Source organism: Leptonychotes weddellii, chromosome 3 (genome assembly GCF_054177405.1).
Source record: "Leptonychotes weddellii isolate Sample4059 chromosome 3, ASM5417740v2, whole genome shotgun sequence".
Classification (NCBI taxonomy): domain Eukaryota; kingdom Metazoa; phylum Chordata; class Mammalia; order Carnivora; family Phocidae; genus Leptonychotes; species Leptonychotes weddellii.
The window spans coordinates 19,100,193-19,123,728 of record NC_138371.1 but is presented as its reverse complement, the minus strand read 5'-3'; the positions used below and the strand labels follow the sequence as shown (position 1 = coordinate 19,123,728).

Sequence of the window (23,536 nt, the reverse complement as noted above, 5' to 3'; positions counted from 1 at the left end):
TTCTGCTGTACCTTAATGGTACAGAAAGTATTGGGCGAAATTGGGCCCAATTTCTGTACCAAAGTACTAACAGTACATACATATATTATTGCTGGCTGGCCATATCATTGTAACTCCCACTACACTTATTTTATTTTATAATATATTAATAATTTTAATACTTGTTGGGGTACTGGTAGAGAGTATAAAGCCAGACTTGGGAACCACTGGTAGCATCTGTAAAGATTTTTAGTTAAAAAAAAAAAAAAAGATATGCAAGGTGAGTCTTTTCATATTTTTTAATTGCTGTCAACCTTTCTTTCTAGATGCCACAGGAGAAAATCTATATGTTATTAGTTATGTGTAGAAGTGGATATATTTAGTATATAATAAAAACACATTTTAAAATATCAAAACTTTCCCTAAAGGAGTCATCCAGGCATTGATCTCTGGTTGTGATTTGTGCAGATGTCAGCCCTCCAAGAAGGGCCCGTGTGACAGATGCTACTGAGACCACCATCACCATTAGCTGGAGAACCAAGACTGAGACAATCACTGGCTTCCAAGTTGATGCCATCCCAGCAAACGGCCAGACTCCAATTCAGAGAACCATCAAGCCAGATGTCCGGAGCTATACCATCACAGGTCAGGGAATTCACTGTACTGACTGTGTTTGTTGATTGCTATTCCCAACATATATTAGCTTATCAGTTACTCTACCACTTACACTGATTAGATTTATTGCCAATGTTTTACAATAATCCAGCTATAATTTTTAAAAACCTACTTTCATACTATGATTAGAAATAGTTGTATTCTGTGAATGCCTGATTTTGTCTAATGTTTGCCAGGGACATGGCATGAGTTCCATTTATTAAATTTAATCTTTTATCAATGTACCCTTTCTTATCAAAAAAATCTAACAATGCTTAAAACCAAAAGAAACTCAATAGTGGCATACAGTTCTTAACATTAACCTCTATTATAAAACATAATTAAAAAAAAAATTACTTTTACCATTTTAGAAATGTTTTTAAAGTATTGAATAAATTAACTACTAGTAAAAAAAAAAGAACATAATTAAATTTTAAAATAAAATAAAGATCCAAGTTGTAGTCAGAGAATATTCAATATCTGGCTCAATTTAGGTCTTTTCGTGATTTAAAATTCTGATTCCAGTTACCAGTGACTGATGACAATAAAGGGAAAACACACTCAGTAGGTGCTTGCCCCTCATTCTCCAAGACGGCTACTTCTTTTTTTTTTTTTAAAGATTTATTTATTTATTTTAGAGAGAAAAAGAGAGAGAGCGGGAGAGGGGCAGAAGGAGAGGGAGAGAATCCCAAGCAGACTCCACGCTGAGCGCAGAGCCCGACGTGGGGCTCCATCTCACAACCCTATCATGACCCGAGCCAAAACCAAGAGTCGGACGCTCAACCGACTGTACCACCCAGGCCCTTCTCTGAGATAGCTACTTTTAACGTAGCATTTTTTAATTTTAAAATTTACTTTAGCCAGTATCTTTGTATGCATCAGTGATTTCCTTTTGAGATAATGTTTCTCATTAACAGTTAACAACCATGCCAGGCTCTAATTTATCGCTCAAATGTGGACCACTTCTGTGGTCTGTATACGTATGGGATGATAGAGGAACCATGAAAATTGCAGGTGAGTTTGAAAATTTTCCAGATAAATTAAAATCAGATAAAAAGCATCTCTTCACAAATTGCAGGTTTACAACCCGGCACTGACTACAAGATCTACTTGTACACCCTAAATGACAACGCCCGGAGCTCCCCTGTGGTCATCGACGCCTCCACTGGTAACCACTTTTTTACTGGAGAAATGCCACTGACTTAAACGTGATGGGTCATGTGAACTTAAGAAACAAAAATCAGGCTGACAGTGAATCATTTTTATAGTTATTAGAACTCTCAGATTCTCTCCAGTCTGTTTCTAAGGGTGGAAAAAGAGTGTGGGAATAATTTCCCTGGTTATTGACTTTCTTAGAGACTTAACTTTGTTTTCTTCTAGCCATCGATGCACCATCCAACCTGCACTTCCTGGCCAGCACACCCAACTCCCTGCTGGTCTCGTGGCAACCGCCCCGTGCCAAGATTACTGGTTACATCATCAAGTATGAGAAGCCTGGGTCCCCTCCCAGAGAAGTGGTCCCTCGTCCCCGCCCTGGTGTCACGGAGGCTACTGTCACTGGTATTGCTGCTTCCCTGTTGCCATTTTCCGCCGGACTCCCTAGGACACACAAAGCGCTTAGCAGATTCCAACTGTGTCTTTGATGCTGTATCATGAGAATAAGAAGCCCCATTTCTGATAACTTCAAAAAGCATCTTCTATCAAGGAGCTGTAGAGCTCAGTACATCTCAAAAGACATGGATTCATGAAAATACAATAATTCTAATACTGTCTAATGGCATAACTAGAATCTTTTTATTGGCTGTATGTTTGCCAGATAAGTGTAAAGTCCTGTCCTAGAAAAAAGACATTTTTCAAAACAAACTAGCTAATTGAGATCCTGTCTTCCCCACTAGCTCTCTAAAGATCTGATGATCTAATAGGCCTTGCCAGAGTGCCACCTGCCACTGCCTTCATTACCCAGGTTCACAGAATGGGTCTTGAGACAAAGGGATTCCCAACCACCCATACTGGAAAGCATGCCTGGAATGGGAATCAGGGTTGTCCATTTCAGTGGGAAAGATCATAAGCCTTTGGTATTATTTTTGTCCAGGAGATTTAATTTTTTTTTTTTTTTTAAGATTTTATTTATTTATTTGAGAGAGAGAGAGACAGCGAGAGAGGGAACACAAGCAGGGGGGAGAGTGAGAAGCAGGCTTCTTGCCGAGCAGGGAGCCCGATGTGGGACTCGATCCCAGGACCCTGAGATCATGACCTGAGCCAAAGGCAGACGCTTAACGACTGAGCCACCCAGGCGCCCCAGGAGATTTAATTTTTAAACTCTCTTCAGGATATCATCTGGACTTGAAAATCTTACAGAACACAGAGATACCAGAAAGAGACACTGCTTTTTTAGAAACTTTGGGGACAGGAAAATAGAATCACTCATGGAAGGAGTTGAATTGGCTTCCTACAGGGGCCACACAGAGATTGGCCACCCTCTCCTACAGAGTACTTACCTTTGTCTAACTTTTCATTGATCCTGCCACTGAGGACCATCTCGTTATTAGGCCCTAAGTAGATTCATGTATACAATCTGCAATGATCTCTCCCAAATGTATATCCCACTGGTGGTGTACAGTGCTGATAGATTTTCTTGAATTCAAAAGGGCGAATAAGACAACATGGTAAAAGAATACCCACAAGATGTTAGCATAAAAGTGCTTTTTCAGGTGTCAGATTTGATAGGAAAGTTATTAATTTACCAAGTGGCCACAATATGTGGAGTATTTGGGTTTTGTGGAAAAAAAATGAAGTCAATTTTACCTTTCAGGAGGCCAAAAAGGCCAGCCAGAGAGAAGATGCTTGCTTCCCAATTGCATCTCCTGGTAAGGTCAACTCCCATTTGACTAGCTGAGCCCACAGACATAACGTGATGATCTGTCCTTCCATCAGGTCTGGAACCGGGCACCGAGTACACCATCCAAGTCATTGCCCTCAAGAATAACCAGAAGAGTGAGCCCCTGATTGGAAGGAAAAAGACAGGTAAAGGGCACCTTCTGGGTAATAGGAAGATAATGAAGACAAAACTAATTAGAAGTGATCAATTTTGCAGTGAAAAGGCTCTCCAGGTTTTGATAACTTTCTCATGGAAATTTTTTCTTAATCAGCTTAGCATATATATGTTGTGCTCTTTGACAGCACAATAACCTAACATAATCTGCAGCTTTCCGTTTTATTTTTCTCTTCGCCAATCAATATAAAGCCTTCTATTCACCTTTAAAAAATCTAAGCCAGATATTAAAATGTAGAAACCAGGTTGCTGTTATTGCTATTCTTCTATACCTTCTGTTGAAGTTAATGTTAAAAAAAAAAAAAAATACTAGGGAAAATAATCCTTCCCGTTCTCTTTATTTATCATCCGGTTTCTGAAACTTGAACTAAATAATCGTACTTTTTCATCCAATTTCAGTTTAACTTGAAGAAAATTCATTATTTATACTAATAGGAGAATTTTGGAAATAAACATGTATGTATTTTTATCTATTTTTACCATTTCAATTCATGAAAAACTGGAATTCTCATACTTCAGATGCTGAAATAATTAGTCTGGATTCTAGTCGTTATAACATGATTCTCAAACGAAGAAAAGAAGAAAAAAGCCTGCACATTTCAGTTCCATTAGGCTTAATTTGAGCAGAAGTAGCTTCTGTGGGGCTTAGCGGTTCAAAGCTTTGTGTGTATGATAAATTCATACTAACGCTTTTTTCACTCTAAACTATAAAGAAACCTTTGAGAAAAATCATAAAGATTTCTTTTTTGGAGAAAGTGTCTTGTGATCTAAGAACTGCTAATGTTCTAGAGTCTTTGATTAGATCGATAAGCTGTCATTGTTGCCTGAATTGGTAATGACCACTGCTGCTACTTTGGGGAGCTTAACACGCTTTGCTTTTTTGGCTCTAACCTCTCTTGGCTAGATGAGCTTCCCCAACTGGTAACCCTTCCACACCCAAATCTTCACGGACCAGAGATCTTGGATGTTCCCTCCACAGTTCAAAAGACCCCTTTCATCACCAACCCTGGGTATGACACTGGAAACGGTATTCAGCTTCCTGGCACTTCTGGTCAGCAGCCCAGTGTTGGGCAACAAATGATCTTTGAGGAGCATGGCTTTAGGCGCACCACACCGCCCACAATGGCCTCCCCTGTAAGGCATAGGCCAAGACCATATCCGCCGAATGTAAATGAGGAGATCCAAGTTGGTCATGTCCCCAGGGGAGACGTTGACCATCACCTCTACCCTCACGTTATGGGACTCAATCCAAATGCCTCTACAGGACAAGAAGCTCTCTCTCAGACAACCATCTCTTGGACCCCATTCCAAGAAAGCTCTGAGTATATCATTTCATGTCATCCGGTTGACACTGATGAAGAACCTTTGCAGGTAATTGATTTTTCTCTTTACTTCTGGGCAGCCTAGAAATAAGTAAGCTAGGTAACTGAAGTGACCAGAGCTCTAATATAAACATTCTAGGGCCTCTTAGAAAGGTAGCACGCTTGGGATGCCTGGGTGGTCAGTCAGTTAAGTGGATGCCTTCGGCTCAGGTCATGATCCCAGGGTCCTGGGATTGAGCCCCGCATTGGGCTCCCTGCTCAGCGGGAAGCCTGCTTCTCCCTCTCCCACTCCCCCTGCTTGTGTTCCCTCTCTCGCTGTCTCTCTCACTGTCAAATAAATAAATAAAATCTTTAAAAAAAAAAAAAGAAAGAAAGTTAGCATGCTTAAGCCCTGGTTTCTCTTTTTTAGACCTCAGTATGGCTGTGCTTTGGGGGATGTACCAAAGAGTAGCATCAGCTTTTGTTTCGTAGAGAGAATAAAATAATTTCTATTATTCTCACACATTTGAGGCTCCTTAGTAATATGGACAAAGAAATGATCTGAGAAAAGAGAGATAAATATTCTGCCTGAACTTACATTTGTGCAGGAAGGGCTAAAATGCCATCCTTGGGGCTCCTGGCTGGCTTAGTTAGAAGGGCATGTGACTCTTGATCTCAGGGTTGTGAGTTCGAGCTTCAGGTTGGGTATAGAGATTGCTTAAAAATGAAATCTTTAAAAATAAATAAATGAAATAAAATGCCATCCTTATAGTTTGTCCTTGAAGAATCCCATTATCTACAGTATGTCCCAGGAAAAAGAATTTACATGAAGTTGTGCACATCAGCTGTTATAAGTGACTGACTCTTTAAAACTTTTATTCTTTAATTTGTCTTGCTGGTACCAATTTTTAGTGGGTTCTTATTTTTAGAAAGTGGCAGAATTAAAAAAAAAAACTGACTACACTGTGAAAGATTTATGAGCTTAGAAACATGAGTTTGAGGATTTGCCCAAATGCTTTAAGGACCCCATGTCAGGGTCACATGCCACCTTGCAGATATGAGTATATCTCCCACACAGCGCAGTGTCCACGTTTTATGTGAAAAGGGCATGGCCAGGGGAGTCCAGTGGGCTTGCACAGGCCTGCAGTCACAGCAGGATGAACAGGAGGCTGTTGAATTACTGAGGGCTCATGGTAACTATGGAGCACATAGGGTAGATTTTTGACAGGAAAATTTGGCAGATTGAAAAGATGGCCCCTCACCCAAGTTCCATTTCTCTCCACGGGCTGGTCTGGGACGTTTATACATACCCTCCTTCTTTGTCTTCCTTTGCTTTACTTACATAGTGCAGGTTGTTGATAAGAGAATAGGGAAAGAGTCACGTCAATTCCTCAGTATAACGTTTCTCCCTCACTTTGGATGTGCCAATGATTGCAGTTCCGAGTTCCTGGGACCTCTGCTAGCGCCACACTGACAGGCCTTACCAGAGGGGCCACTTACAACATCATAGTGGAGGCCCTGAAAGACCAGAAGAGGCACAAGGTTCGGGAGGAGGTTATTACTGTTGGCAACTCTGGTATGTGAATGCCTGGTTACTCAGGCGCAGGCTCCCCTCTGGACTACTCCAAAGACACTTTTTCTCTCCACTGTTCCTTTGTTGTTGTTGCCTTTTAACTTTGGGAAGTGATGCCATGAAGTAAATGAGCAACTTCACATTCAATTATTCTTCCCTCACAGTATCCTAGTTTCTTTGTAAAGTAGTCTCAGTGATATGATAATAGACCTGGAAGGGACCTCAAGCGTGATTTAGTCCAACATTCTGACTCCCTGCTAGCGAGTGTCTGAGTTGATACAGGGCACTGGTCCCCCAATCTCTTTTCCCAGACCCTCTGCTCCTCACCACATTGCTGTCCTCTTGCGTGATCTCTAAGTACCGAAACGGATTATCTATAAAGGAAATTCCCTATCTGCAGACATTAGTGACTGCTGGTTTTGTTCCTGATGTAAAATGCTACAAACATACCCCATTTCTGTTCAAAGAGCTACCTTCTTTCAATGTTTTTTCAATTTCTTTTTCTAATTATATAACCCCAAAGCCAAAATAGAAGTTAAATGATCACGGACCCCTCTTTGTAGCACCTGCACAGTCCTTTTAAATCAGTAGTGAATCACCTGGCTTTTTAACCTGCATCAGCTGAAGATTGACCAAGGAACGTGAGATAGGGAATCCTCAAAACCATGAATCTTCAGTCTTCCCACCAGAGGGTTCTCTATCCCACAGCAGCAGGGAGTGCTGAATTCTGTCTCTGTCAAATGACAGGCTTTTTTCCTAGGGTTGCAGATGACTGTGATATTTTACATGTATAAATATCTGTGAATTTAAGCAGTTGACTGGTGGGGGGATCATATAGTACTTGTTTATTATGTATCTATGGTGATGCATGCCTTCTGCCTTGTGTGGTTTTACTAGTGGAAAGCCACGGGAAAGGAATTTTCAAAAGCACAAAAGTCTTTGTGCTTTTCCACATCATTTTTTTTTAAAGATTCCATCTCCATAACTTAAGTCAGGTGGAATTTTAACTGGTGGCTATTTTTAGGAGGGTTACTGAAACCCCTAGTAACACTTTAGGTTCCTTTCATTTTCCTTTCCAACCCCGTATCCCCAGCAGCAATATTCTGCATTCTAGCCAGGTTCTCTGGCCTTTCAGACATGTCAGACTTCTTAGTTTCTCCCAAACTCTATTTTCTTCCAGGGCGATGCCTTTTAAACATTACACACTTCAAATATCTATTGCTTTCGAGCTTTTGATTTTTACACTGTAAAAAGAAATACACACAGTGGGATTCAAAGTCACAGAAATTAGTTTATGTAATTTTTAGAGAATCATTGGAAGCATACTTTGGTTTCACAGATTACTTAAGTTTTCTCAAAACATAAAAACCGATATACTAGACAACACGAAGAGACTACATTACGTATTCTTAAGTCATTCATATCACTTGCTTTCTCTTATTTGGAACAGTTGATTTTAATGATAAAGTAAAGCTCTCCTATTACTATCATACTAATGTACAAACTCTAGCTATGATGCAAAAAATGCAATAATAGAAGTGAATATTGCATTATAATAGTATATAAAAATGGCTAAGACTTTTGCATTAAAACCAAAGGATGCTCTCTAATAATTTTCTTTACTTGGTGGGCACTTTCTAAGTGCTGGCAATGGACCAGTGCTTTGAATTCATGATATCCACGTAATCTTTACAAGATCCTGAGCAGATATATTTTTATGATTAACCCCATATTACAGATGAGGGAAGTAAGGCAGAGAAATGCAAAATAACTAGCTTAAGGTCACTCAGGTAGTGATGGAGAGACATTTCAGCCTTTGCATCCCACTGGAGTTCTTAACTAGCTTAAAAATGCCTCAAGATATGTTTCAGGTGCTATAGACTAGTTTTACCTGAAATGGTGATTTTTTTAGTACTGATGGCAAAAATGAAAGTTAGAGTCCTTTTAAAGTGCTCGTGGCAAGTGTCCTCTGGCAACATCTAAGCATTGTTTATTAGAGCAACTGATGCATTGGTAAAACAAATGAATGTTTCTTAATGCTGCTGGGATTTCTGTTTTAGACTAGGTCATTATAACAATAATTCAGTTTTCTTCTTATGGTCTAAAATCACCATTAAGATGTCTTTTTTTTTTTCTCTTCCTCCTTTTTTCATGTAGTCAACCAAGGCCTAAACCAACCTACAGATGACTCATGCTTCGACCCCTACACAGTTTCCCATTATGCCGTTGGAGAGGAGTGGGAACGGTTGTCTGAATCTGGCTTTAAGCTCTCGTGCCAGTGCTTAGGCTTTGGCAGTGGTCATTTCAGATGTGATTCATCTAGTGAGTAGCTTGCTTTGTCTGTCTCCTCCAGTTTCATGCATTTGCACAATGTGTCAAGGAAGCATGTTTGGCAGACACAGGCTCTTCCAAACATGAAGCAAAAGAGGGGAGACTGCTTGACTCAAAGTAACATTTTGCATCATAAAGAATGATGGGAAATTTTACTTGTTGAATATTGCTTCATTTCAGGGGTTCTTTGTCAATATGACTATTAATTAAAAATACATTTGTGATGGTAATGATTTTTTTAAATTTTCTGTTAAGATAATAAAGTCAAACTCTCTGGAGCTAAGTCTAATGAAGAGTAAGTATCAGAGACACAAAGGAATCCCAAATCGCTCTTAATCTTTAATGTTGAGTGAGTTCGGAGGTAAACATTTATACTCACACTCTTTCAGTACAAACCAAACATACACATATCATAACATATACACACTGTCATATCACACGTACACATACACATATCAGGTAGCTTGAATCTTGCCAAGTAATGTAGAGAGTACTGATAATCATCTATAGATAATTAAGAATCAACTTCAATGGAAAAATATTTGATTTTCAAACTATAAAAAGATTTTAACATTTTTAATGGTATTTTCAGTTAAAATAATCCTAGGGATAACTTATTATGCTTTGAGGTTTAATATTAGAATTTATAAAACTTTCATTTATGCTTTTTTAGGGGATGTGATTATTATTGACAGTTGGTTTATATTTATAGGTGTTACCCATTATGGCTTATAAACAAGCCGCCTACAGACATACCCCGAAATTATATTTGGGGAAATCCAACATAACAGATTTTTTAAAGATTTTCACACTAAAATATGAAATGGTTTAATTCAGACTAAAATATGGAGACAACTAATTTTTTCAAATGTAGACTACTGTGCTTGACCATCTGAAATATGGAGACAACTAATTTTTTCAAATGTAGACTACTGTGCTTGACCATCTGAAAATGGAAAGATGGAACAGATGTGTCCTATGCCATGTAGGAGTTGGAAGTTTGAAAATTTGGCATCAGTTAGGTGGTTTTTCATTTCTGAAACTGAACTATTTTAAGTCTGTATATTTATTATCTAGGTAAGTACTTAGGCACAATGCGGGAACAGAGCTGTAAGGTGATTTATGTGATTCTCTGGCTCAACTGACATATTCTTTGCTTAGATGTGATAATTGTCAAATAACTTTTAAAGTTTAGGAATGAAAAAAAAGTTTAATGAATGGCTGACTTGTTATACAAACTTCTGAAGTGTGTTTTGTTTTAGTAAAAACCTTAGAGATTAAAATGTCATCTTTTATGGACAGCAGTTAAAGATATGCAACTGTGACTTTTAGATATTCTTCAGAACAAGTCTTATCTGTTGGAATAATAACCAGTGATTTATCATTTTGTTGGTTTTTGCTTTATTTTGATACACAGGTTTATTCTTTTACTCTTTCCATTTACAAGAAACAGGTTAGGGCATGTATAAGCCAGCTGAGCTTTGTTTTTTGGTTAATAGAACTACATCGTATCCAGGTTCTCTGCAAATCCAAAAAGTGACTTTTTGTCTATGATCCATTCTCAAAAGACTATTTAAATCCTACTTTGGTTTTCAATAATGTTAAACCTTAATAGTGAGAATGCAAATGAAGGTCCCCGACTATTCTTGTGACATGATTATGGGGAAATGAATTGCATTTTAAAATGTCCTGGAAAATGTTAAGTGATAAAGATAATATTTTTAAATCCAACCACAAAGTAGTCTGTCATGGAGATCATGACCCTCAGCTTTTCTTGCCACTCCTTCCAGGTACCTGGCTTTTAAAATCCCATGACATGTCCCAGAGCACTGTCTTGTGAGTCAGAACACACTGATAACTCTTTGCCTCTGATTCCCACCACCCCCCCCCACAGAATGGTGCCATGATAATGGTGTGAACTACAAGATTGGAGAGAAGTGGGATCGTCAGGGGGAAAATGGCCAGATGATGAGCTGCACATGTCTTGGAAATGGAAAAGGAGAATTCAAGTGTGATCCTCGTACGTTCGTTGCCATAGATCATCTTTAGTGCCTTAAGCACTCCCACTTTTATTACTGAGCTGTAACTCTCATTCACAGAAATGACTGGAGACTTTAGGTCTCCTTGAGGAGTGAACAGTGGGTTTGTTAATCTTTTGATTTGGGAAAGTGGAGACAAGCTTCAAAAATGAGCCATGATTTAACGTTATTATAGGACAGGTTAGCACTTTTCTGACCTGAGTATTTTGACCATAATCTGCAGTGAAATATTACAAGAAAGCTTTATGGGTCTTCAGATTCAACTTTTAAAACATTAAACTCTTCAGGTTATCAGATTTAGTTTTTGGAAGTGCTGCCCTAAGATCTATACAGCAGTACTTCTGTTACCAATGGTTCCCATAAACATGTGGGATTTGGGCTGTGAGGATGCACATTTTGGAGAGAACCAGAACCCACCCCTACATATAAAGGTGAAGTCTGTCTTGTTCTCAGTCTTACGTGACCTTCTGACTTGTATCTCCATGTAGATGAGGCCACGTGTTATGATGATGGGAAGACATACCACGTGGGAGAACAGTGGCAGAAGGAATATCTTGGTGCCATTTGTTCTTGCACATGCTTTGGAGGCCAGCAGGTAAGGCCGGCCTCCCTGTAATTGAGATAAGATAAAGGGGAGGCTCCTGCACTGGTGATTGAGAGGTCAGCTTGCTGTGTGTGTGCTGTACACAAAGGTGTGGTAATGCCCCTTATGAAAGTAGAAATACCTCCTTTCCTGTTGGCACAGAGCTGCCAACATGAGGCTACTCTACACCCCTTCCCAGTTCTCCGCTCCATGGCAGCCTCAGCCCCCCCTCACACCTACTATTCTCAGGCTGTCTCTATTCTTCAGCAACTGAAGTGTCAAATGCTGGGTAGCATTGGGCCTCTAGATCCATGCTGATGGATAGATGTCCACATGGCAATGTTGTTAAGATCTAAGAAAGGGTCTAAGAAAATACCCTCTCTCAAGCCAATAATAGATTCCTGCTACAGATCTAGCACTGTGCTAAGGAATATGGGACAGACAGAGGGAATGTGGAATGGTCCTGGCTCTTAAGGATATAATTGGAGGCATTAAGTTAGCATACATTGAGAGTCAAGCTAATTAAGTGAGTTTCTTCGTGGGTCTGACAAATAGTTTCCAGGTAGGCTGGAATCAGCAAGAGAGGTTCCATGGAAAAGAGAAACATACACTGGCTGGGGTTTCGGATGTTTAAAATAGGTTGAGGGAAGAGGAGGAAGCAGAAAGACTGGAGTAAGTGTACCACCCGGGATGGGAAGGAGCTGTTATATGTGGGTTCCAGTAAGCCAACCCACTGCCCGGTGTCTTGTAACAAATCAGATGAGAAGAAGGTGGGGGGGCACTTATGGAAGGGCCTGGAAGTCCACTGTTTAACCGAGAAGTTCTCAACCATTTCTCATCTGTGCCCTACTTCACTATAATAATAAAAAAAAAATGCTATGCTTTCCTCTAATGTTATTTGAAATTTCAAAATAAAATTTCATGTAACTCAAAAGCAAAGGAATATAACATTCCTTTGTTTCCAATGAAAACATACCGTCTCCAACAGCTCCTCACATTCTGATACATGAAGACCATGCTCCCCCCGCCAGGGTAAGATTCACTGGCTGAAGCCTATTGCATTAGCCAATTGTAGGTACCCAAGAAGAAAGGGAGCATGATGGAAAGTGGTTTTTAGGAAAATTAGTCCTGCAGCAGGAAAGGGTCTTCAGGGGTCTGGCTCTGCCCCACCTGAGGACCTGGGGCAGCCCATGGAAACTACTCTGATCTCCTTCCACCCGTAGTGGTTAGGTGGGGAGGGAGAGGCTCCCCATTCTGATAGAGAAAAGCTGTGGAGGTGCTCTGTCTCTCATTAACACCTATGAAGACTGTGATGGTGGACCTTTTCTGGTAAGTGGCTGGTATAGAAATGTGTGATGGAAAGTGAATTTGTAGAATGTGATCTCACTTCAGCATCTCCTCAGTATTTATGCACATGAGACCTTTCATTTGTGACACCTATTCTGTTCTAAAGAAAGTGCTAAATGAAACACTTATGACAGCAGTGGAAACTGTTACATTTTTATGTGAAAGCAAGATTCAGTGACTCTGTAAGTAGGTATTTACCTGTATTGTATTAGGTGTTATGGGGAATATGCTTTTAAATGGAGAAATATGTCTGGAATACTTAAGTGACAGTATAAGGAAGAAAGTGATTGTATTATTTAAGGTTCTTTTGGTTGTAAGAGGAAAGGTCAGCTCAGGTTGATTAAGGCAAAAGAAAGACGTAACAAGAGTCCAGGATCTACCCGCTTCAGGACCAGTCCGACAGTGGTATTCAGAGTCTCTCACTCTCTCATATGCTTTGTTCCTTTGTTTTTTTTTGTTAAGATTTTAGTTATTTATTTGAGAGAGAACGAATGAGACAGAGAGAGAGCATGAGAGGGGGGAGGGTCAGAGGGAGAAGCAGATTCCCCGCTGAGCAGGGAGCCCGATGTGGGACTCGATCCCTGGTCTCCAGGATCATGACCTGAGCTGAAGGCAGTTGCTTAACCAACTGAGCCACCCAGGCGCCCCTGCTTTGTTCCTTTGTATTGGCTTTGTTTTCCAGAAGCCCCTGCTGATAGTGAAAAAGATGACCTCTATTAGCTCTGTGTTTATCCCCTACAGGCTTAGGAGCAACAGTGAAGGAGAACACGTCTCCTCACATTTCTAGAAATAATCTCAGGGAGAAGTCTTAGTGGCTCAGCTCAGTCCTGTTCCCATCTCTTATCCCAGGTGTGGCCAGATGAAAAGCTACAGCGTCCACTGGCCATGGCAATGCAGGAAGGAAGGGACAGCAGAAGGAGCATGGCCAGGCATCACTCAACTGGGGGGCAGTCCCAAATCAAGAGCACTTCACTGTGTGGATCTCCTTCCACTTGCTCCGAGCAAGGCAGTCTTTGGGGCTGCATTTCCTATAAAATGAAGGTGTTTGTCCTGTGATCTCAACTCCCTTGTAGAAAGCTCTAGGATTCTGGGAAAACTTCTCTGTGTCTTCTAGTACAGAAAGCGTACTTAGGAAGTTGGGACTGGAACGAGCCTTAGCAGATGGATGGGGTTTGAATGGGAAGAGAAGGGAGGACATTTCAGGAAAATCATAAATAGACAGGAGTGATCAGAAGATATGAGTAATAAGCCAAAATGTATTCTAAAAGTTATAAATGCCTAAAATCAGCATCAGAGAGATTAACTGCTCATACATTGCCAAGAGGTAAGACCTGAAATTCTTCTTTAATGAAGGCACTAATGGTGATGTTCTTGGGTGATCGTAAACCCCGTTTGACTTCATGTCTGTGTTCTCTCAGGGCTGGCGCTGTGACAACTGCCGCAGACCAGGGGCTGAACCCGGTCAGGAAGGCTCCACCGGCCACTACAACCAGTACTCGCAAAGATACCATCAGAGAACTAACACTGTACGTGCACCTGCACCTTGAGTGTTTCTCCCCTAAACGCAGTTAGATACCTAGTAGGGAGTCTCTTTCTGTAGGTACCTTTCTTCTGAATGAGCCAAGTGTTCCTTATTGTTAAAAACATCTTTTAAATGCCTTGAGTAGAAGACTGTACCCTCTAACACAATTTAGGTTCAAATTTATCAAAACGTTTGAAGATCTCCTATTGCCCAGTACATTGCCTATTGCCCAGTACATTGCTAAGTTCCCGAAGCCAGAAACATTCTCCTGTCTGTAAGCAGTTGTCATCAAAGCCTCTCTGCTTTTATTCCGTACGCCTCACAGGATTTTTTTTTTTGGTGAATTTTTCTTCTATTTTAACAGAAGGCTGTTTTGTTTTGTTTTTCCTTTTTCTGTTTTAACAGAACGTCAACTGCCCCATTGAATGCTTCATGCCTATAGATGTACAGGCTGACAGAGAAGATTCCCGAGAGTAGTATTTCGGACCCAGAGGAACAAGCATGGATCTCTGTCAAGGTCCATCCAAACTGGAGTGATGTTAGCAGACCCCATCTTAGAGTGTTTCTCTCTTAAGCCCTTTTGCTCTGGAGTAACTTCTCCAGCTTCAGCTCAACTCACAGCTTCTCCAAGCATCACCCCTGGGAGTGTTTTGAGACTTTTCTCGTAAGTGGGGGCCGTACATTGCCCGTTCTGCTCTGAAGTATTCAATACCGTTCAGTATTTTAAATGAAATGATTCTCACTTGTGATTTGGTTTGGGATCAACAGGGAGCACAGGCGCCAACCAACATAAAGATGCATTGAAATTGTATCCTCTGAAATTTTAAGTAGGAAAGTTACCCAAACACTTCTGCTTCCACTTCACTGGCCTGCGATATTGTAAGAACGGCATGTCCTTGTTACTGTGATATTTAAAATATCCACAGTATTCACCTTTTTCAAATGATTCTAGTAAAATCTTTCTCTTATCTGTTATTTATCAATTTTTCCCAGTATTTTTATATGGAAAAAATTGTATTGAAGACATTTAGTATGCAGTTGATAAGAGGAATTTGGTATAATTATGGTTGGTGATTATTTTTTATACTGTATGTGCCAAAGCTTTACTACTGTGGAAAGACAACCGTTTAATAAAAGATTTACATTCCACAACTTGAATGTCGTGGCTTCTTTTTTGCATAAAGAAATTTGGGGGAAAAGAAGATTCCCCATGAATGTTCCTTTTCAATTCAGCAAACATTTGAAAACCTATGATGTGTATAGCTCTCTCCTTGGGCGATTTAAGTACAAAATTGTCCAAGTCTGTCACTATAAGAACAGATTCATTCTTGATATTTCATCTCTTCAGTAATAGGGCTAGTTTCATATCTCTGTTTTCCCGGATTTTAGTGGACTCAAATATTGTTGAACTTGCTAGCCAGCTCTTCAGAAGTGGGACTGAAAGAATCTTTGTTCTATTCCAAACATCATTCCCCCTCCTTCCCTTCTTCCCCTCACTGAATAAACACCTATTCAAAGAGGTTACCTTCTAGGAAGAAAAAAAGATGAGATGTTAAAACGACTTGAATAGCACATCCTAGAGGAGCTTTGTCTTAGGGCAATGGTGTGATACAAGAACCTCAACCCCAGGTCCTCTTGATGCCTGCCAGCTGACACTTTCAGGGTGCCCCAGCAGGACAGAGTTTGCAAAACTCCTGATCTACAAAGGACACCTCCTTTTCAATTTAACTTTGGGGAAACGACAAAACTTTGAGATTAAATCTGGCATCTAAAATAGTAAATAATGGCACTGGAGATAGCTGATTTTTAATTAGTAAAAAATTAGTAATTCATAATATACAATATTTTTATACATTATTGTGTAATGGAAAAAAATATTTCAATAAACACCTGTCAATGAATATTAAGACTAACTACAAAAAGAGATTTCCTCAGGATTCATTTGTTTAAAAAAAAAGAAATCTCACATTTGAATTGATTTACAGTTTACAAAATGCCCTAACATTTAGTATCTCATTGGGAGGAGGTTTTGCAGTCTAATTTTATAAAGAATGCAGCTCAGATTAGTTTTCCTTAGCAAGACACAGACCCAAAGCCCAGATTTCTGTTTAACTTTCCTAATCATTCAGCTTTATTAGGCCAGTATTGACCAAGACAGCAGCAGCTCTGTATATGTTTAAAAAAAAAAAAATCACAGAAAAAACAGATCGTGGTGATATTATATGACCGTCTCACATGTGTCATCACTAATCACTTAAGAGAAAATGTGATTCAATGTAAATCTACACACCATGCAGTGGGAAGTACCACTGAAGATGCAGGCCTGAGAGAAAGCAGGCTGGTCCCCTCGTCTTCATATGTGAAGAGGAGTCCCAGGTAACATGCAGGTGAAGGTCTATACCTCAACTCCATCTTGCTTAAAAGTCTTTATATTTTAAAACATAAGGAAAGAACAGCTATCAGTTGAGAATGTGCTTCAAACCACTTGCCTATCTGCAAACCTAAACCTATCTTCCCAAATGTGAGTTTAAGTAAATCCACTTGGACTGTATTAATTAAATGGATAGCAAGCGCTTCTGACAATTTATAAATGAAATGTAGAAGATACAAGCTCCACATTTAAGATTTTAAAATACACTTTTTCCAGAATGTCTGCTAGATTCTCAAAAGCAGTGTATTAATCTTACAAATTAAACTTTCAATAGTGAACCAGTAACTATATTTAAATAGTAAGAACAAATTAAACAAATTTAAACGGTCTTTTATGTTTTGGCATCAAAATGCAAGAATGGTAAAACTTTCTTTTTTTACCATTTCTCAGTAAAATCATTCAAACATGAGAACCAAGAGGATTTCCAAAGTTCTTTTACAGTTTTTACTGACTCATACTTTTTCCCCCGAGAATTCTTAAACAGGCCAAATTGAAAAGGCATAATTAAAAGACCAATCTCGATTCAGTCAAGAAATTGCCAATTCAAGAAAAAATTAGGTAAAACTAGTAAATATATCAGATTTTAAAAATTGTTGACTTGAAGCTTTACTTTGCCTTGCTGCATTCGATTTGTAACAAAATTTGTGTTTTTATATTGTTTTCAGTGCTGATGACCTAAGTGAATAATGCAAATTTGTGTGTATAATAATATCACTATAAGTCTCTGAGGCACACTTTCTAAGGCGGTGAATAAAGAAATGATCAGGTGGAAATTACAAGTATAGGAAATGACTTTTCTATTTAATTATAGTTCCATTGAAAATTCTATTCCATTTCTAGTTGCATGAAACTCATTAAGGTGATTAAGAAACATCACATCAGCACATTTAAATGCTGAAATTGCTTCCTATTCAGTAACTTCCCATTACTGTGGTAGGGAAAGTGGCAGGCTACAATTAAAAAATCCCATTTTCAGGAAATACATTTCAACCATTAAAAAAAAAAGAAGAAGACCACTCTTGGGACTTATGTTTGGGAACATTTAAAGATAACCATAAGAGCTGATAAAGCAGAAGCAGCACAAAGATGACCATGCACTATCATGGGTTTTTCAGACTAAGAAAATTCTTTTTAAAGACTATATGGTGCTATTTTAAATGAAAGTTTGCCACATTGTCTCACTCTGTAGCTTTATTAAAATAAAAGATTAATTTGAATTGCAAACAAAAATCTATATAAATTACAAAGGAAGGGAAGAAAATACCGCAATAAAAGAGCAGAGAAATGGTGCTTCAGCTGAAAGCCAAAAACGGAAATTCCTTTTTTAACATTCCTCAGTAGAGTCAGGTATGAGATATTAAAGCATGTTTTACATTTCCTTGAATTCCTTTTTACTTACTCTTTAGAGACATGTGGGTTTCAACAATCCTGGGAGCCAAATCTCTCTCTAAAATAGCTCTGGTGTGGAGCCCCCGAAGACTCCCAATTAGTACTGCTTGGAGGCTGTGGGAGGCTTATCGACTGCATCCTGGGCTCACTGGTGCTGGAATCCCATGTCCTGCACGCTGCCCACCACAGCAGGCTCCTCTTACATAAAATACAACGAAGGCCAACGATTCTCCCTTGGCCTTCTCTTTTCTCTCCTCACATTACGGTACTTTGGAAACTGCCATTTTGTTCCAGAAGGAAACATAGTCTCTGCCAGCAAACCACCGGTCAGGAGTTTACAATGAAATCTACTGATCTGTATAATTCAGCATTAGTCATAAGATGCTGAGCCAAGTGCTGAAAGCTGTATTTGACTCAAAAACATGCCGCCTTGGTGGAGAAATTGAAAACCCTCATACATTCTGGTGGAAAAGTAAAATGGTCCAGCTGCTGTGGAAAACAGTTTGGTGGTTCTACAAAAAGTTAACCCCAGAACCGCCATAGTACCCAGCAATTCCACTCCTAGGTATATACCCTGGAGAAATGAAAACATATGTTCACATAAAAAACTTGTACACACACGTTCATCACACCATTATTCATAACAGCCAAAAGGTGGAAACAACCCAAATGTTTATAAACTGATGACTAGATAAACAAAATGTGATATATCCATACAATGGAATACTATTTGACTGTTAAAAGGAATGAAGTTCTGAAACATGCTACAACATAAACCTTGAAAACACTAAGTGAATGAAGTCAGGCACAAAAGGCCACATATCATGAGTCCATTTATATGAAGCGTCCAGAATAGGTAAACCAACAGAGAAAGTAGATTAATGGTTACTAGGGGCGGCGGGGAAGGGAGGAACAGAGAATAACTGCTCATGGGGATGGGCTTTGTTTTGGGGTGATGAAAATGTTCCAGAATTAGGCAGTGGTGATGGTGATATAAATTTGTGAATATATAGCACTTAAAATCACTGACTTGTACACTTTGAAATTGTTAAAATGGTCAATTTTGTTATGTGAATCTTATTTCAATAAAAAAGAAGAAAATGCACTTTACTTACAGAAAGTCTCTGTAATATCCTTTTGTAATGATAAGAAGTGAGGTGTGGGGAAACAGAATAGATGAAATGTTGAAAGAACTCAGAAATCTCTTGGCTACCTATTCAGAAACTGAAAAAAAACTCCCATAAATATACATTTACTATTTTTTAAGCCATTTCCACGCATTAATATCCTCCTCCACTACCTCCCATGCTTCCATATACACCAAAGCATTATGAATAATGACTAGCATTTTTTAAAAGATTTATTTGAAAGAGAGAGAGCACAAGCAGAAGGGGCAGGGAGAGGGAGAGAGAATCTCAAGCAGATTCTGCGCTGAGCATGAAGCCTGACACAGGGCTCGATCTCACAACCGTGAGATCACGATCTGAGCCAAAACCAAGAGTCAGACGCCTAACCCAACTGTGCCAGCCAGGCGACCCTAGCATTTTTTACAAATGGTATTTTTTGTTCCGGATGGTGTCCTAAGTGTTCTTACAAACTTTGTCTCATCTACTCATACCAACCCTACAAGGTGGGTACTGTTATCATCATCAGTTTACAAACAGAAAGTAAGGGAAATGCTGAGTGAACAACCTAACATCACGCAGCTCCTAGGTAGCAGAGTTGGGACTTGAACCTGACAAACTAGTTTCCTGTGGTTTTAACCAGAAGTCCTTTTAACTGAGAGCTACTCACCCTCTCCAGGAGCAAATCCATCCCTATTTTATAGGTGAGGAAACAAACTGCAAGAGGTCAAACAACATGCCCAAGATCACCCAACCAATGAGAGGCAACACAAGTTAGTGATTATCATAAAAGGCACAAGGTTGTTTTCTGGAGGGAAAAATGGGAAAATAATCTGCAAGAAGCGTATCAATGGCCATGGGAGCTACTGGCAAAGTTATCTTTCTTGGCCTGGCTAGAGGCGACGTAGGTGTTTGTTTACAAATTATTATTTTTTTAAGATTTTATTTGACAGAGACACAGCGAGAGAGGGAACACAAGCAGAGGGAGTGGGAGAGGGAGAAGCAGGCTTCCCGTGGAGCAGGGAGCCCAATGCGGGGCTCGATCCCAGGACCCCAGGATCATGACCTGAGCCGAAGGCAGATGCCCAATGACTGAGCCACTCAGGCGCCCCTACAAATTATTCTTTAATCTGTAGGTGTTTTATGCACTTTCCACAGGCATGACTTATAATTTATTTTTAAAAATGAATTTGTTCTTAGCAGATCACATTGCATACAGCTTCTACCTGAGGAGAGAGAAACTCAGGAGAAATGGCAAGAGGTATGTGAAGTAAAGGTTAACAGAAACCTTGGAAAGCGTTTCTTAAAAAACAAAGCCTAAGAGAAAATGTCTCTAACACAGAATTGAAAAGTCTAGGAATCGACATTATGGGGGCTTTGAAGGGTAGGAATGGGGAAATGTTCATTAAGCAGGTGAAGTTCCTATTACAGGAGAAATAAAGCTATCAATTTAAAGCAATGGTATAAAAGGAATAAAAAGTGGTTCAAACTATTATAGGATAGCAGAAATAGGGTCCAAATATATCAATAATTGAAATGAATATAAATAAGCCGAGTTGGCAAGTTGCATTAAAAACAAAAACAGATTCCAGATATATCTGCACCTAAAGCATAAGAGCACCAAAGAATGAAAAGCGGTATTAGACATAATATAAACCAAAAAAGAGCTAGTCTAGCTATGTTCATATTAGATAAAATAACTTATTTTATCTAAGACAAATATTGTTAGTAGGATTGGAGTACATAAAATCACTGTGAAAAGTACTTTTTTAGCTTCAAATATACATGAAGCACATTTATTAATCTGCAGGGAGAAACTCGTAAACTCATCTTCACAGAGGGAGGTTTCAATCCATCTTTCTCTACTGTTGATAGGTCAAACTTAAATCATTAAGCTACAACTATCACTTTAAAAGAAATAAAGGAACAGAGCCACAAATGAAGTAAAATGACATTACAGGAATGCAGTAACAAAATTCAGAATATTGGAAACTCTATGGAACCAAAAACCTGGTATCTTCAATAATTGACTGCAATCAATCAATCAATAAAGGAGGAATCAGTCAACTAAGTGACTTGAGATGCACCAGGCAAATGCAATGTGTGTCTCAGGCTTGGATCTTATTACCAACAAACTCGGGGGGAAAAAAAAGAAAGCCAATGTGGAAGATCTGGACAGTGACTGGGTATTTGATATTAGTAACTGTTATGCCTTTCAGTGTGATACTTGAAGTATGATTATGTATTTTTTTAAATAAACTTTTTATTTTCTAATACTTGGGATTTACAGAAAAAATTTGTGATCATTTGTTACCATTAATGAATCAACATTGATCCATAATAACTAAAGTACATACTTCATTGGGACTTTTTACCTGGCATCCTTTTTCTGTTCAAGAAGTCTATCCTGGAGACATTACGTTTAGTCGACATGTATCCTTAGTCTCCTCTACATTGATGTTCTCAGACCTTCCTTGTTTTTCATGATCTTGACAGTTTTTAGTACTGGTATTTTATAGAATGTCCTTCAACTGGGAGTTGCCTGATGCTTCTCCTATGACTAAACTGGGGTTGTAGATTTTTGGAAAGAAGACCAAAGAGGTCAAGTGCCATTCCCCTTTGGAGGTACATACTATCAACATGACATGCTTCTTAAACCCTCATCACCTGGCTGAGGTGCTATCGGTCAGGTCTCTCCACTGCAGCTACTCCTTTATCCCCCTTTAAATGCTACACACCTTGGAAAGAAGTCACTATGCACAGCCTACCCTTAAGGGGTGGGGAGTTATGCTCATCTTCTTGAAAGTGAAATATCCATATACTTAAAATTCTGCACAGATTGATTCTCCATTTATTTATTCAATCCTTTATTAGGTCAGCCATGACCTCAGATATTTCATAGATTGGGTTACATTACTTTGTTGCTCAAATGATTCCAGCTTTGGCTATTGGGAATCCTTTTAGTTGGCTCCCATGTCCTTTGACATACTCCCATCATGTGCTTGTTTTTAAAGTCCTTCCTTACCTGTCTGGCACTGTAAGGTGCTCCAGGCATCTCATCTCATATTATTTCCTACCCCAGTCCTAGAATCAGCTATGCCTCCAAGGAGTCCTGAATCCTTTTACTGGAGTGGCATTAGAAACCAAGAACCTGGCCCTAGGTATGCTCACTGCTATCGAGGTATTATTTCTTGGCTCTCTCAGCAGGTAGGCATGATTATGTATTTCAAAAAGTAAGTACACTTTTAGGAAACAGTGACTAGAAATTTTCCTATGATATTCATGTGTTCCTGATTCTCTTAAGGATAGAGGAGAATGTATTGGACTAACCCTCCTACAGATAGTTATGAACACGGGACAAAAATGTTACAAAATCTACTTGAAACCGTTGGAGAGCAACCAAAAGATGGTGGAAACCAGACAGGATCAACCTTCAAAGGGAAAGGAGATATGACAAATCTCCACAAATTGATCTATGGATTCAATGCAATTCCAATCAACATCCCAACAAATTTTTTTGTAGAAAGAGACTAGTTAGTTCTAAAGTTTATATGGAAATGCCGAAGCCCTGGAATAGCCAAAACAACTTTTAAAAAGGACAAAGATGAAGGACTCCCATGATCTGATTTCAAAATTTTACTATAAAGCTACAATTTTCAAGACAGCATGGTACTGGCATTAGGACAAACATAACTATGGAACAGAACAGAGTCCAGAAATAGACCCATTGCAAATAATGGTTAACTGAGCAAACAGGCAATCCAACAGTTTTTTCAAATGATGGTGAAACACCTAGATAAATGTATGGAAAGAAAGTGAAACTTGACCCATACATCACACTAAAATTCAAACAAATCTCAAACTTTTGCTTAGAAAGGAGACAACCAAGCTTTTTAGAACTCTGACTAAAAGCAAAGCTGCATGAGTGGAATCCCCTAGGAGAAAACTAGGGAGACTGCAGGATGCTTATACTATCTAACTCCAGGGTCTGCTCAGTTTCCCTGGCTTACTTGCTGATTTTTAGATGTTTCACACAGGCAATGTTGTGGGATGAGCTGAGCTCCAGGAGGCAGGGATGTTCCTGTATTTCTTACACACAAATATTTGTGGGTAATGTTTGTATGCTAGACAGCCTATAACTTTAAGAAATTAAATACAACCAAAAGCTATGGATCCAAGATGACTAAGACTGAATGTTTTATTTTTTAAAA

General features: G+C 39.2%; 1 protein-coding gene across 12 annotated transcripts in view; it reads left to right on the top strand.

Annotated features, from left to right (window-relative positions):
• Positions 1–15,533, top strand: part of FN1 (fibronectin 1) — a 67,039-nt gene extending 51,506 nt beyond the window's left edge. For 4 of the 12 annotated variants that reach the window (XM_031029928.2, XM_006735010.3, XM_006735011.3 and 1 more), the window contains 11 exons: positions 448–624; positions 1,712–1,801; positions 2,014–2,193; positions 3,568–3,657; positions 4,950–5,056; positions 6,424–6,562; positions 8,717–8,881; positions 10,785–10,910; positions 11,418–11,524; positions 14,278–14,385; positions 14,787–15,533. In XM_031029928.2, coding sequence (XP_030885788.1) covers positions 448–624; positions 1,712–1,801; positions 2,014–2,193; positions 3,568–3,657; positions 4,950–5,056; positions 6,424–6,562; positions 8,717–8,881; positions 10,785–10,910; positions 11,418–11,524; positions 14,278–14,385; positions 14,787–14,858 — 1,361 coding nt within the window. In that variant the 3' untranslated portion in view covers positions 14,859–15,533. Of the gene's footprint in view, positions 1–447; positions 625–1,711; positions 1,802–2,013; positions 2,194–3,567; positions 3,658–4,589; positions 5,057–6,423; positions 6,563–8,716; positions 8,882–10,784; positions 10,911–11,417; positions 11,525–14,277; positions 14,386–14,786 lie in introns of all 12 variants that reach the window. The other 8 variants (XM_031029925.2, XM_006735005.3, XM_031029927.2 and 5 more) reach the window with 2 other exon arrangements.
• Positions 15,534–23,536: the final 8,003 nt, after the last annotated feature.